The 16,671-nt window shown below is 33.6% G+C and overlaps 1 protein-coding gene across 8 annotated transcripts in view; it reads right to left on the bottom strand.

Moving 5' to 3' along the window:
- The window catches only part of Tmem68 (transmembrane protein 68), a 30,232-nt gene extending 13,575 nt beyond the window's left edge, over positions 1-16,657 (bottom strand). For 2 of the 8 annotated variants that reach the window (XR_011704692.1, XM_027932840.3), the window contains exons 1-5: positions 16,529-16,657; positions 11,864-11,908; positions 10,860-11,253; positions 3,084-3,251; positions 461-654 (exon numbers count right to left, since the gene is read on the bottom strand). Coding sequence is in view for 7 of the 8 variants with exons in the window: in XM_027932840.3 (XP_027788641.1) it covers positions 461-654; positions 3,084-3,251; positions 10,860-11,184 (687 nt within the window). In the remaining variant the exon portion in view is untranslated. Of the gene's footprint in view, positions 1-460; positions 655-3,083; positions 3,252-10,859; positions 11,254-11,348; positions 11,466-11,863; positions 11,909-16,528 lie in introns of all 8 variants that reach the window. The other 6 variants (XM_071602357.1, XM_071602358.1, XM_071602359.1 and 3 more) reach the window with 6 other exon arrangements.
- Positions 16,658-16,671: the final 14 nt, after the last annotated feature.

Genomic DNA, 16,671 nt, shown 5'->3' with positions numbered 1-16,671 from the left:
TCACAGATTATTTCAGTCTGCTTGTAAGAAATGGTCAAAGATAAGATTACCAAACTAACAACCACTCCTGAAATATACCAATTCAGTCACATCAAAAGTACCAAAGGTTTAAAACATACACAGAATTGAACTAATTACACTAGTGGAAAAAAAAAAGCATAATTAAAGGAATGATGAAATTATTTGTACAAAATTACAAATATGATGAAAAGAAGATGGATTTTAAATGTAAAATAAAACCTTGCTGGATATTTGCAAAATTTCAAGAGTCATTTTTTATGTAAGATGGCTTTCTATGCACAAAGAATATTTCTCTACTGACACATTTTAAAATGTTACATATAATAATTTTTAAGCTATGTAATAAGAAGGGGGTATATTCTTACATACTTTGGCTCACTAAGCATTTATTTTAAATTTAACTAAGCTTTAGTTGAATAATTAATTTTACACAACTCACCACTTTTGCATCAATTGCAACCTGAGCAAAGCCTTTTCGATTACCCCATACGATGTTGTAAGTTTCATCACTAAATAGGGCTTCTCGAACTCCACCTGGTGAAATAGCTAACAAGTGACCACTCCTCAGAATTTCAACACATTTTTCTCTTGGTCCGTGTAGAGCACAAAATACATCAAGTAATAAACTAAACCCTGTAAGAAAGATGAGATCTTAAATACATTCTTGTTCAATTCTTCCAAGAGCAAATATCTTCACACATATGAGACTATCTATATTTATATCAGTAACTTTTTTTATTTTCTAAAATTAATAACTGTTAAGGTTAACATAAGATTTATATTATTTATGTAGTAATAGATATATCTTACTAATAACATAACTACTGATTACTTTCTACTGATCACCTACTATTCTGGCTACTTTACATATTCAAACTCTTAAAACTCACAGCAATCTTGGTAAACAGGGATTCTTCTGTTTTACAGATGAGGAAATCTGAGCTCAGATATTCCCTAGCACACAGCTAACAAGTGCCAGGAGAGAGATTCCCATTTGAGTATGTCTGTCCCCAAACTCCTTCCATTGCATATCATGCCCAAAACACTCTAAAATATTTATTAGGGCAATCAGAAATAATATCCCACTAGCAATTACAAATCTAATCTCTCATTAACCCTTTAGGGGTTAATGTTAATTCTTTTAAAAATCACTTGAGACAATATGAATCTGACTATGCTTAGCTCTACCCAAACAGGCAAGATTATAATCAAATCTATTGAAATTAAAAGTCAGGTGAGGCTAATCTTACAAATAAATTTTTAAATAATTAATAATAGTGAATATTATTAATAGTTTTTTTAATAAAGTGAAGGTGTTTGATTCAAGAACTAATTATGAGTTTTAATATTGCACAGCTTTTCGAATTACAATTATTTATGGATAAAGGACATAATCCTGCCAGCAATTAAATATTTTAATAAAATCTTATGTTGGAACTTTAGAACACTGTTAATATACATGCATCACTTTTTGACACAGAAATAGGAATGGTCCCTATAAATTGTGCAGAATAACCAAATTTCTCATTTAAAGGACTGAAACAAGATTATAAATCATTAAGATTTAAATAATTTCCACCCAACATTACATTAAAAGCTCACTGATTTAACTAGATGCATTCTCCATAATAAAACAAGGAATAAGGGAGGTTTCAAAAATTACAAGACAGAAAATCTCTCTTGTACTAAGAATTATAATGATTTTATACCTTCAGAAAGCAATGACGGACATAAAGTAAATCAATGTCAAGATGTTACAGGATCAAAAAAGAAGAAAATTATTTGAAAAGCCAATGCTAAAAATATTCACTTTACAAAAAGGGGAAAAAATGGAAGTAACCTAATGTTTGATAAATGAAAAATAGTAAAGTACACATATTAGTCATAACATCAACTGCTCCTTATAAATCAGCAAAATGTTGATGTTTACATGAAAACTTCTCCAGAAAACCCACAAAATTGTTTGTAAAACACAAAAATAGGTAAATTAAAAATGAAGTAAATCAAATAACTGGCTATATTGGAATGGTAAGATTATAATAATGTTCTTTGTTTTCCAATTTCTAAAATTATTAGGTGGCAATATTACTTTTAAATGGAAAATCTTCAGCTTAACTTATATACAAAGTAGAAATGAGTGTTTAGTGATACAATGATACCCAAAGCACTAACATGTTATGAAAAGTACTGAAGTAGATCATTACTTAATTCACTACCAAGTTTGTGTCTGTCTGGTTGATAGATCAGCTTTATTTTTATTAGTTCAGAACAAGCAATCAACATTCCTGACTTGTTTCCAATGATTTAGTAACAGAAAAAAAGATTCATCAAAATTAATTCATTCAAGAATCTTTTTAAAACTCTAGTGTTTGAAACCATTTGGCTAATTAATCTCTTTAAAAAGGCACTAAGACTTTATGAACACATTAAAAAGAATATAGTCTTCAATCTTAGAGTTTAAATCTAGGCAAATTGTGTAATAGGAGACAAAACACATATATTCTCTAGGGTAGCAAAATGATGAAGACACCATGTATCTTGGCTAATTTTTTTTTATAATTTTGATCTGCTATCAAATTGAAAGCTATTAACCCCTAACAGTAAAATTAAACAAAAAAATCAACATCTCATGAAAAAAAAAATCATCATACGAAAAATAACTACCTTCTACATCAAAATTTACACTGCTTTTGCAAAAATCAGAATATAAAATTCAATATTTGGCCTTGCTACAGCTCAGTGGCAAGGCACTTGCCTAGCACACACAATGCCCTGGATTTGATTCCCGAGCAACAAAAATTAAAATAAATTTCAAGATTTAAGCCTTACACAGTGGCACATACCTATAGTTCCAGCAACTTGGGAGGCTAAGGCAAGAAGATCACCTAAAGGCGTTTGAGGCGTTTGAGGCCAGAAGGCAAAAGTCTTTTCCAAATGATACTAAAGACTTCAAAGATAGACTGCCATGTAAATGATACTAAAGACCTCAAAGACAGACGGCCATATAATTTAATCATGACGACTAAATATCTTTCTATAATTTTCTACAGTGACAAATTTACCTGGAATTTTAAAGACAAAGTGATCAGCCACTACTCGGCAAGTTCTGCCTTTGTGAATAAAAATTTTAGCCATGAAGTAGTAAAAATCTATGGGAATAGCTCCATGATAAAAAATTATAAGTGCTGGTCCTTCTTTTGGTATTTTTTCCATCCCATGAACTTCATAACCTGTTCAAAAGACAAAATGCAAATACTTAAAATATATTTATTAGTTTATCTGTACTAAAGGATAGTCAATAATTCAAAAGCTTAGTATTCTTAATGGTTCTCTTGCCATTTCCCTTTTTATTCCCTCTTTCCCTTTCCCTTTATTGCTTCCAGTTCTAGAGCCATAAAGTGGGGCAGGATGAGTGTGCACTGGCATGGAGAGGTGGCCCAGAACAAGGGCTGGAGTAATGCAGAGTGAGGGAGGCATCCACAGAGCGGACAGGAGCAGAGCAGAGTCATGACAACACCAATGCTGAAAGAGCCTGGCACAAGGTGATAAGGTTGAGTAGAAAAAGAAGAGGAACCAAGGTGCGGCAAGCACATAAGTTAGAGCCAGGTGACAAGGTATGAGGGGGTCATTGATGAGTGGGCTGAGGAAGTGTCTGTGTAGGAGGGGTGGCCTGGTGTAGGGCAACATGGCCTGAGCAGATAAAGAAGGGTACTGTGCAGTGTGGTTGGTGACTTGGCCTGGGATGTCTGACTGAAGCAGAGTAAGAGGATATCCAAGAGTGTTAAGAATGGTGGCAATGACAGGAGATAGGTTACACAGAGGGGGATTGATCAAATGAATAAGCAGATTAAGTATAAGGGGAGCCAGGGTTCTCACTGATGGGAGATGGGTTAAAAATACAGAAAAGGAGAAAATGAGAATTAGTAGAGTGTAATCACAGAGAGCATCACTAGCTCCGTAATAAGAAAAAGCCAGGTGTCTACAAACTCAACTTTTTGAGTACCATAAAGCTAAAGAAGCAAGTCTTTTAAGAAAGTATGTTTGATAGTTCAGAGCTGTGATTCCAATTTTAAGCTGATTAAAAATTTATACTGGGTTTTAAATTCTAATATTATGTTAAGTTGGAATATTTTTTGAACCTTATATATTCTATAATATTTTTGATCTTATATGATTTTTCCACAGAAGGGAATATGATTGTTTTTATTCATTCACTTAACATTTTTTCCAAGTATTGTTCACTTATTTTCTTTCTAATTTCTTAATTCTAATTCAAGTAATTCAATTACTGAGGTTGTATGAACTTACCAAAAGGATCAACTATACAACTGGAGAAATTTTCTGAGTAATAAAATACTCTATTGAAGGATATTCTATACAGAATATTCCTGAGGTTCTCTCTGGCTTACAGAACATTAAAAAATATGAAATAAATGATCTATTTGCATAACTATTTGCCAAATCACCTAGTTGAAAGCAAATTCAAATAATCAATTAATGAAAAACAATAGTTTGCCACAGTGCCACTAAGCATTAAGTCCCAACATTATTTAATTAAGTCACTTTAAAGCACAGATATGATCATATCATTCTCTTCCCAGAAATTATCAGTGGATTACTACTGCAGTGCAAACTTCTCAAGGCCTTTTAGATCCCAGCAGCTTATTGAGTGACATTAGATGATTCATGTATCAAATGAACTAACTGTAGCTCCCTGAATATACTTTCCCACTTTTGTGCTTCTGTTCCTGTGGTTGCTTTAATTGGAGCATCTCATGCCCCCTGTTTCCCTAACTGTACAGCTCAGACTCTACCTAGTCATCAGGTTCTGGGCATTTTATCTCCAAAGACTCAAATCTATCGCCTTCTTTCTCAATATCAGTTTCAAAATGTAGTTCCATCAGCTCCCACCTGCAGTACACCAAACTTAGGGGGATTTGATGAGCAATGGAATCTCAGAGAAGGCAGTCCCAAAGATAATTATTGTCACTTCCAAGAAGGGACAATCAATCTGCAGATTTTGAGTCATCTGGGTCCCATGAATAAGAATAGCCATATTCTCTATGTAGCTCTTTTATTTGATATCATTAAATACAAATTTATTTCTTCTCTGCTCTGATACCATGCTTACCAGGCATCAACCTGATTTTCTGGTTTTCTCATGTGGATTAGCTTACTGGAGAGGATATGAAGGTCAGTAGTATGAAACTCAGGTGTCTTCTAATGGCAAAGATTTATTATGTAAGCGAGTTAACTGCCTTCTGGCTTTAGACACCAGTATCATGAATTCAGATAATTATAACCTTCTCCTAAGAGATAAATCCCTTTTAAATTTGCCATCAGAAATTAATTTTTAAGCCTATACACCTACACATTATGATAATTTAATGGTGAGGTTGCCCTTCTGGATCTTCCTCAGAAAAGCAATTAGAACTAAACTTCCTACAAAATACTCCAAATTCCTGAGCACAGATTCAACATCCTTCAAAACCCCTAGCTTCCTAGGGTGTGGTAGCGCACACCTGTAATCCCAGCAGCTCAGGAAGATCAAGAGTTCAAAGCCAGCCTCAGCAATGGTGAGTTGCTAAACAATTCAGTGAGACCCTGTCTCTAAATAAAATACAAAAAATAGGGCTGGGAATGTGGCTTAGTGGTTGAATGCCCGAGTTCAATCCCTGGTACTAAAAAACAAACAAACAAAACCCTAGCTTTGTCTACCTTTTCAGATTGGTCATTCAGTATACTTCTCATCCACAAATAATTCATCTTCTAGTTCTGAATACACTCTGCATTTTATTTGCTGGTCTGTTTAACAAATGGTATCTACTGAGTACAATTGTGGCTATTTTTTAAAGACAATTTCAAACACTTTTTTAAAAATATTTTTAGTTGCAGTTGAACACAATACCTTCATTTTATTTATATTTATTTTTATGTGGTGCTGAGGATCGAACCCAGCACCTCACATGTGCTAGGCCAGCACTCTACCACTGAGTCACAACCCCAGCCCCCCTTAGGCTATTTTTAAGTTGATTTTTTTTCCTAATTTATCTTCTAAGGCTTATTGAAAATAAGTTGTGCTGATCTATACTGCATTTAGCTTACTATGTCGTTTTTTTATTGTTTCTTACACACATCACAATAGAGGAGTGCATTACATTCATAATTTTTTTGCATTGCAATTCTTAATACACCTTTATACCACAATTTATCAAATCTCTGTTTGTATATAAGGTATGTTGACCCCAAATTCACATCTTCATACATGAATTTTGTATAATGATGACTGTCTCCTTCCACTATCCTTGCTCTTCTTTTTAAAAGAGCTTTTACTTTTCTGTCTTAGATCTTCCCTACTTGAAAATTATCAAATACTTTCCTGTAACTCTTCGTATTGGTCTGAAATACCACTTTTATCACTTACCAAATTCACATTTCTGAACTCTTTAATCTGTTTGATTTATAAATGATGATTCTTTCCCTGTACCAATGCCACAATTTTAATCAGGATAAATAATGTTAATGTTTTTTTTCCATGAAGAGGAAAATACTTTTGTTTTCTCAAACTGGTCTTGGTTATTCCTATTTATTCTTCCATACAAATTTTATAAGTTGGATGAAAAAATCATTTGGAATTGCAAGAAATTAATAGATGAACTTGGAATATGTACTGTAGAGACTTTATCCATTCAGTTCTTTTTGAGTTCCACATACACAGTTTCTCCACACAGTTCTCAAATGTTTTGTTAGAATTAGCCCTTAAATAGAATATTTCCTGTCTAGCAAAAATTAATGGTTTAAGATAACCATTTTTTTAAAGAGAGAGAGAGAGAATTTTTTAATATTTATTTTTTTAGTTTTTCGGTAGACACAACATCTTTATTTTTATTTTTATGTGGTGCTGAGAATCGAACCCAGTGCCCCGGGCATGACAGGTGAGCGCGCTACTGCTTGAGCCACATCTCCAGCCCCATTAAGGTAACCATTTTTAAAATGACTACTGACAGCATGTGGGCCACTTAATTTTATGGGCCACTAAATCCCTTGGTTAACTATCTTATTAATACTAAGTCTGCTTCTTTCAAGTGTCTCTTATTTTCTAATTGTTTACACTTCCTACTTCTAGCCTCCGCCTCAACAATATTAAATACTAGTGGTAACAGCATCCTTGTAAAGTTCCCTATTATTGGAACTACAGTTTGCTTTTAAGATTGACATGATTAATTTCTTGAAACTAGTAGAACTTGTGTACTCTGGGCCCTTTGTGGAGGGAGGAGAAAGATAACTTTGGATACTGTTTTAATTTCTTTTATGATTCTTGGTCTATTTTGTTTCTCTCTTCTTTTTGAAGCGATTTTGATCATTTCTATTTTCTTATAGCACTGGCCATTTCATTTAGTCTGTAAGTACAGTGGTAAGAAATAGTTACTTTATTGGTACTATTCATTCTTCAAAGCCTTGTTCAAAGGCTACCTCCTCTGTGAATAATCCTTTTATTTTTGTCCTGTAGAAAAAGAAAATAAATTATCCAAGGTCACACAGAGGGACCAGGATATAAACCTACGTTTGCCCAACTCCAAAGTCTGTATTCTTGCTCCATACCACAGGTATGTACATGATAAACTAGACCTATGATTTTCAATTGCTGATTATGACTTATGAAATAAACTTATTCCAGTATGAAATAACTCTGGTGAGTTATCATCAACATTTTTCTTATTAAAAAAGAACAGAAAACATAATACATTATATATAGAAAGCATATATACTTTCCATAAAACAGTATATACACATGTATGCATACTGGATAGCAAAATACCTTCCTTACCAGGAATAACTGTAAAAATCTGATACCCTAAAACTGTATTTTTAATATCTTAGGGACTCACTAAATATGCTAAGTTGAACTAAATAATGATCAAAAGACAAGGGGTTCATATTCTAGTGCCTTCCAAATTATCAGAGAAAGGTGCTTTATAATTATGACAGTTAATGTTTATTGAAATTTTGTATATAACAAATTATGCTAACATTTTACATGAAATTTCACTAAATCCTTATAACAACTCATTTAGAAGAATTGAGATTCAGAAAAATATCCTTTTTGAAAAAGTTAAAGTAGCTTCCTCAAATCTTTATCAATTACAAAGAAAAAAGAAGAAACTTTATAATATAGAAACCTGGCAGATATCTTCTTGAACAAGTGATTGAAGTTATAATAACCAGTTACATCATAACTCCTGTAATATAATGCATTGAGAAGTACCCAGCATCATTTGTGTGGTATTCTTGTCAAAAATTCAAAAACTCAATCTAACTATAAAAAAACATCAAATTCAAACTGAAAGTCTAAAGCAATTAACCAGTGCCAAAACAAGTAAACAAGGTACCAAGGTCATGAAAGACTAAAAAAAAAAAAAAAAAATACTAAGAAACTGCCAGAGACTGGAGAAGATATGACAACTAAATGCAACAAGAGATCCTAAAAACGGAACACTTACAAGAAAGTTTAAAATTTGAGTAAAGATAGAAATATAGCTTAGTAGGACACCACCTGCTTTGATGCATAAGGCTTTCAGTACAACCCCCAGCACCATAAATAAAACAAAATAGGAGTAAAAACTATAATTTAATAGTAGTACATGAAGCTTATATAAAGATACTAACTTTCAAGGAAACTGGGTGAAGTATATATGGAAACTCCTGATACTGTTATATATACCTTTATTGCCTACGGTTTAATCTATAGGACGCTTTTAGTGAATAAAATGTGTCCAATTCTTTAAAAATAACAAAATATGCAGTAAAGAAAGTTAGGGTTTGTGTTATGGTCGATTTTTTAAAAACCAGTATTCGTGTATTATAAGTAACAAGTCATATGGTCAGACTACCTCTTTAGTCAAAAGCCTACATTTTCCAAAATTTTTCTATTGCCAATGAATTGAATAGGTTACACTGGAAGTAAGTAAGCATAAACATTATTTTTAGACAATGAATAAACTCCCTTGTAAAACAAAAGCGAAAACCACAATAACATATACCTAAGATTAAACAAATGAGTAAATATCTCAAAGAGAAAATGTTCCTTATTTTCCTAAAGCAAACGTTATGATTCTCATTACTTTGACAGTTGTCCCAAAATACACAGATTTTAATTTTCTCAAAAATAGATATTTATTGAGGACTCTTCTTTATTAATTTTCAGGGGGAAATCATTAAACATTAAGAGTCCAGCATTTTAAAACGTTTTTCATATATTCTAGGAATAATGCTTTTTAAAAAATGGGTCCAAAGTTTTTAGTTTAAAGAGTATTATAAGACTGTAGGAAAAGGAGTTCACTGCCTATCACCAAGTAAACTACCTAGAAATGGAGACATTTAAGAAACATCAAACTAATGTTCCTCCACATAGTAAAGCCATATGCTACACAACACATAAGAATCACAAAATCTTGAAAAATTGTATATTTTTACATTACACTACATTTTACATTACACTCAGTCTCAGGACAAAAATATAACTTCAAAATAAAAAACAATGTAAAGATTTTATACAAAGATATTTATGTGATAATTAAAATGAATAATAATTAATATATAAGAATATTTAAAATAATAATAATTACAAACAAATTACTATTTAATGATAGGTAACTAAATAATTATAGGATTTACAGAATTCCACGAAGCCATTAAAAATCATATTTATGAGAAGGCTTAGTGACATGAAAAATATTAATCTGCCATGCATATAACAATAATAAAGACATTTTTAAAAATGACAGACATACCAACATTTTTAATAGAACTCATTTGCATGGTAAATGTTAGGTGATTGCTTTTTCTTTGTATTTTTCAGTATCACTACGTTTTTGCAATGTATATTGTTATTAAAAAATGAAAGATTCTTTTAAAAGTATAATTAAAATTGACTTGACAACAATTTACAAAATCTAAATGTGCACATAAATGCCTTTTATTCATGTTACTAAAAAATAGGGTAAAGAAAATCAATACTTTAAGAAGTATAACTTCTCCTAATAAAATGTTAAGCTACCAATAATAAAAGATTTAAGCAGATTAAGAATTAAATATTTCCTCCAATACCTAAAAATATCTTAAAATTATACATTTTGCTACAAAATAAATTTATTGCTTAAATCTACTAAATCAAACCATGTCTCTTGGAATATAAATAAATTGAAATGCTTACTCTATATGATCTTGAAATATAAGGGTTTATATGTGTGGGAGGGGGATGTTTCCCAGCAAGTAGTATAAACGATGCCACTAAATTTCCTAATTACTGTCTTAAACTCAATGAACAATAACAGTCCACACAGATGTAGCCTCTGTAGACAAGCATGTGTACATTGATGAAATATCATTTTGCCTTATGAAAAACAATGAGAGTGTATGAGAGCTCCTACTGACAAGCAGGGACTTTAATAGTAATAAAGAAACATTAAGAACTCAAAATATCAAAGGTACATAGTTCCTGTTTGCAAACTTGCTGTACACTGTGACTTTTGACCCTGGATCCCCAAACCTGGACAGATTTACTATAAGACACAGAGCACAAGACTTAGAGCCGGATGTCAGAGGTTACATCATGCTCTGCTTCCTAGTGTACCATGACAAATAACCTCTCTTAGCCTGTTTGGGGAAAGTCATTTTAAGAAAACCATACATGTGCACAATGCAAGCAAACAGATAACAAGGAATATCACTTCCATTATTTTTATTAATATCTTCTCAATTAATAAAACAGAATGATAAAATAGGTTCAGTGCCACACAGAGACAGCAACACAGAGAAATCAAAACATTCTTGCTTACCATGCCAAACTGCTGCATGTCCATCCCACAGAGTTGCCACTGTTTTCCTTGCACCGTCCCATAAATTATGAGAATAAGCTTCTTTTAATACATTTTTTCTCTTATAAATGTGTAAGAAAATAATAGTAAGATAAAGAAGAAAGATAGTAAAATAAGGAAGTATTAAAAGAATTAGTGGTGTAAAAACCCACAAGAGATGGTTTGCAAAATTCAAATAGTCCTCCAATTGCTCCACACCAAACCATTCTTCGAGTATGTGAATCAGACAGGTCATATAGGGTATAGAATCCTGTCCTGAAGCACAGGTTTGATTTTTGTCTATCATTTTTCTTTAGGTGAAAATGACAAATTCAATCTCTTTCTTCATTGCCATAGCAGGTCTTTAATTTTGACACTACAAAGAAAAATAATTCATAGTTATTCTCTTCAGAGATACAAAGTTAAATGTTGGAGTCTACATAAGTAGCATATTTAGTCATTTCTTAATACCAAAAATAAGTAGATGATTAATGCTTAACTTTGTTGCAGGTTTACATGTGAAAATGATAAGGTTTCAACTGTTTACTCATGAGTGTGTTGGGTTTAGCTTTTGAAATAACTTGCAAGCTGTAAGTGAAAGAAGAAAAAACTAATGAATGAAATTTCAGATCAACCTTAATAATTTGACTCATATCTCAAATACAGATATTAAACATTTAGGTCTTATACAAGATTATGTTGAAATTAAATATGTTCTTCACAAAAGAATACATTAATAGTTAATTTGGTAAAAAATAACCAAATTCTTTAGAAAATTATGACATACATTTTTGGATACTGTCTTTTATAAAGAAACAGGTTCACAGAAAAGCTATCTATTCTTTTGACATTATATAATAAAAAAAATTACCAATACTGCCTTTTATCTTATAGTCATTAAATTTTTTTCTTAAATATTAAATGCTTAAAAATACAGCTGTACAATTATTCTATGAATTCAGCTCTAAAATGGTCATTTAACTTACCAGAAATTACATAAATATCTTTTCCCAAGCTTCAGTGTATATATTCTGAAAAACAGTAAGCAAATGGAAGAAATATGTGACTAAAGAAAAAGATTGGGCTGGGGATGTAGCACGAGGGAACAGCACCTTTCATAAGCAATGCCTTCGGTTCAATCTCTAGCATCTCTCTCTGTTAATACCAAAAATGTATCTTCTCATATGTACGTATCTTCTCCGTTATGTACATATCTATAGTATGTATAGATATGTATATAAAAAGACAATCATTAATACCTTGAGTTGAATTTCCATAAAATAAATAGCACAAGATATTTACAAATGTTTAACGAAAATGATTATAGTCCCAAGATAGTATGTCACAATTAAGAATTATAGTCATGCTACCGCTGTTTGCTATGGACAATTGTTTAGTGCCACTATACAAAGCTCCACCTAAGAATTTATTTTAACGGAGCTATAAAAAGATTTACTTCTTCTGAAAAAGTTGGAATGAGTAATTGACTATCTCTCTTTACTAACTTTACCAGATAAGTTGACAAATCATAATCCCTACACAAGATTTCCTCTCTCCATTCATATTTTCTCTGGTTCTGATTCTATTCTTAGCGATATTTTACCATTATTCCATATTACATAACTTTAATGAAAATTATCTCAAATCCACTGTGGCTGAGGCAGGAAATAAATAAATGAAAGAAAGGAACAGAGAAAAGAACAGACATACACTCAAGACAACATATAGTTGTCTTTATGCCAAGATTTTCTTGCGAATTGGCTTATTAATAATACACATATTTTGAGGACTTTTCCAGCTACTAAGGATTTAGTCTAATTTCCTTGTAACCAATAGCATTTACTTATGAGAAACCTAGGCCTGTTACATTAACAGGAGATGAACACAACATACATTAAGACCTCAACCTGGGCTTTATGTATATCATATTCTAAACAATCCACCTAAAGAGCTGAATCACTATAATTGTAATTCATCTGTGTTTGCACATTTGTAATGCAACATATCAAATTCAATACTTTCAAAAATGATAGGAGCTAGGGCTATAGCAGAGTGCTGCTTGCCTACCATGTACAAGGCAGTGAGTTAGAAACTCAGAAAAAAATAAAATTAAAAAAATACAGCAACAATAAAAGAAAGGAAATATTAAGTGTTGATGAAAATGTAGAGAAATCAGAAATTTCATACATTGCTGACTGGAATGTAAAATAGTGTGGCTCAGTGGTAGAACGCCAGCCTCACGTGTAAGGCACTGGGTTTGATCCTCAGCACCACATAAAAATAAATATAGTTTAAAAAATAAGACACTTCCAACAAGTGGAAAATTCCATACTTAACCTTATGTAAAAGGGCACAGTCAAAACGCAGGTGCATTTAAAATACTGTGTAAAATTACCTTAAGGCTATATGTATAATGTGTATATGAAACCTAAGTTAATTTTGTATTCAGACTTTGGTACCATCAGCAAGATGTCTCATTATGTTCATGCAAATTTCCAAAATCCAAAAAAATCCAAAATATAAAACACTTAGCATCAAGAATTTTAAATAAAGGAAACAACCTATATACTATGTTTTTTTCCTATACATACATATCTATGATGAAATTGAGCACTTCTACCTTTTCATTTAAAGGAGTCATGTCACAGCTTCTCTTTAGCATATCCAAATTTCCAGTACACTATTGTATTCTGGGGGTCATTGTAAAGACAATTAGGGGTTATTTGAACACAATCATTGCACTATCACAACCTGTGTGTGTGTGTGTGTGGTACTGAAGATTGAACCCAGGAATGCTCTACCACCAAGCTATATCCCAGCCCTCTTTATTTTTCTATTTTGAGACAGGGCCTCCTTAAATTGCTGAGGCCAGCCTAGAACTTGTAATCCTCCTGCCTCAGCCTCCAGAGAGTAGTTGGAATTATAGGTGTGCATCATCACATGTGGATATAATATTGTGATTCTTAATCTCAGAACTGAGGCAGTACTTACTGAGTGACTAATGGACAGGTAGCATATACACTGGACAAAGGGATGATTCACATCCAAGAAGAATGGAGAAGGACAGCACAAGATTTCATTATGCTGCTCCTAACAGTATACAATTAAAAATTTTAATTTGTTTATTTCAGGCATCTTCCACTTAATGTTTGTGGACTGGGGATGACCAAAGACCTGAAACTGCAGAAAGTAAAACCATGGGAAAAGGGGAACTATAGTATCCCTCTTCTCCTTTTAATCACATCCTTACTCAGCATACATAATGAGCACAGAAAAGGGAAGACAAACAGAACAGGTAGGGCTCCAAGAAGGATTATATGGAAACCTACACAAAATCAAGTAGACTTTTAACAGTGCCACATATAAGAATCCCTTCCACAAATGGTCACCCAGTCCCAATTTTGATTTTAACGTTTCTAAAAAAATTTAAAATTTTTTTTTTTAAAATCACACACAAGGGTGCCCCATTCCATATTCAAAACCATCCATAACTACTAAAAAGGTCTCTCATACTTATCTCACTATCTTTTACGTAAGTCCATTAGACAACCTCTTAAACTTCAGAAGTTATATGAATGAAGCTACAGTTTATCTAATATTTCAGTCAAGATATCTGGCAAACCCAAACCTCTCCTGCCTCCTCTCCCTTTCCCTGGTGCTGGGGGTCAAACCCAGGGATACACTCTTGACAGGCACCAATCCTCTCTTTAAAATACATCAAAAATCTGTTTGAACTGATAAACTCAGTAAGGTGGCAGGACATAAAATCAACACACTAAAGTCAATTGCTTTTTTTTAATAATACACTAAAAATGAAACTACTGAGAAAAAAATCAATTCCATTCACAATAATTACAATAACAAAACAAAACCTAGGAATAAATTTAACCAAGGAAGTGAATAATCTCTACAATAAAAATTACAAAACAATTATGAAAGAAATTAAAGAGGATGCAAAACATGGAAAGACATGCCCTCTTCATGGGTGGAAAGAACAGTGTTAATATGTCCATTCTGCCCAAAATGATCATCAGATTCAAAGCAATCCCTACCAAAATATCAATGACATTCTTCACAGAACTAGAAAAAAAAAATCCCAAAACTCATATGGAACCAAAAAACTTACAACAGCTAAAGCAATTCTAAGCAAGAACAACTAAGCCAAAATAATGAATGCTGGCAGGGATGCAGAGAAAGGAGAACTCTCATACACCGTTAGCTGTAATGTAAGTTAGCGTAGCCATTATGGAAAACAGTATAGAGGCGCCTCAAAAATCTAGAAATAGAATTATGATTCAACAGACCCACTACTGAGTATATATCCAAAAGAAGTGAAATCAGTATGTAGAAGAGTCACCTGCACTCCATGATTAATTGCAGCACTGTCCACTATAGCTAAGATATGGAATCAACCTAGGTGTCCATCAACAATTGAGTGGACAAAAATATTGTAGCATATCTACACACAATTCGTCATAAAAAAAAAGAATGAAATTCTGTTATTTGCAGCAACGTGGAGGAAATTGGAGGACATTATGTTTAGTGAACTGTTAGGCAGAGAAAGGTAAATGCTACATGTTTTCACATGTGTATACTAAAAAAAATGCTACTTCTTTGGCCTTCTTAAATGACTAAATTCGGCATATCTCTGCCCTCAAAGTGTGGCAACAGTTAAGGATGCAGGAATAAACATTTCCTTTGAAAACTAGTCTTCTATTTCCACCCACTCAGAAGAGTAACCGAAATACTTAGAATCATTTCAAATGTCTGAATTTTAACTAGTTCTTACATAGTTCTAAAGAAGTACCAATATCATCTTGGCATTCATAACCCAAAAATCAACTTTCAACCTTGAACTTTCTTTTTCGAAAGGTGGCTGCCTAGGAAGTCTCAAGGAACACTACACTCAACTTTTTTCTTTTTTTCAAAGTCAAGAGTACTGTTCCAGTTTCTTGTTAAAGATATTTAGCAGCTTTGAAGGCTGAGACCTGCTTAACAGGCTTACAAACCCCAGTGACTACGTGCATGGCGCCCATAAGGTCTGGACAGACTCATATTAAAAAGCCTGATATACATGGTTTCATTTAGTCCTTCAAGCTGACCATCAGGTAGTTTCTATTGCTAGTCCCCATTTTCAACATGAAGTTCAGAAAGGTTAAGGCACGTTCCAGGTCACACGGGCAGTAAAGGGGCATAAACCAAGGTTCCAAGCCTGCTTCGGGACGCGAACACTCCTGACCAGCACCCACGCGGCCTGCAGTCACCACATACTTTCCTCTAGCTTTCATACACAGGAGGTTCGGTCAGGCTTCCCGGATCTGGGAAGTCACCCGGCAAGCTAAGAAGATCTCTAATGAGACTCAAGACACCTCGCCCAGCCACCGAAATTTGGACGAAACGCGCTGAATCGGAGGTTTTCGAGAGCAAGACGGGGGACACGGACTGATAGTGACCCAGACAGGACCTCTCCTTCCGGTCAGCCAGGGGCCCGAGCCGAACACCCAACAAAGCGGAAAGCCGAGCGCGCCGACGGGGCATTCCGGAGAGGCCCGGGGAGACCCGACGCACGCCCTTCGCCGCTTCCAGCCGCGCGCTACAGACGCGACACCGGGCTGGAGGAGCCCGGGGAAGTCAAGGGGAGACGGACGCACCTAAGACGGTGAAAGATAAGGGCAACTCGCCTTCACCTTCCAGCGGCAGAAGGAACTCAGTGGCTTAACTTCGAAGTGAGACGGGCAGATTCGCAGAGCGGGTTTCCCATAAGCAATCAGTAAAAAGGAAGCCCGGGCCGGGT

This window comes from Marmota flaviventris, chromosome 15 (genome assembly GCF_047511675.1).
Source record: "Marmota flaviventris isolate mMarFla1 chromosome 15, mMarFla1.hap1, whole genome shotgun sequence".
In the NCBI taxonomy this organism is placed as follows: Eukaryota; Metazoa; Chordata; class Mammalia; order Rodentia; family Sciuridae; genus Marmota; species Marmota flaviventris.
Note: the sequence above shows the minus strand (reverse complement) of the source record. Positions and strands in the feature narration are given on the sequence as shown.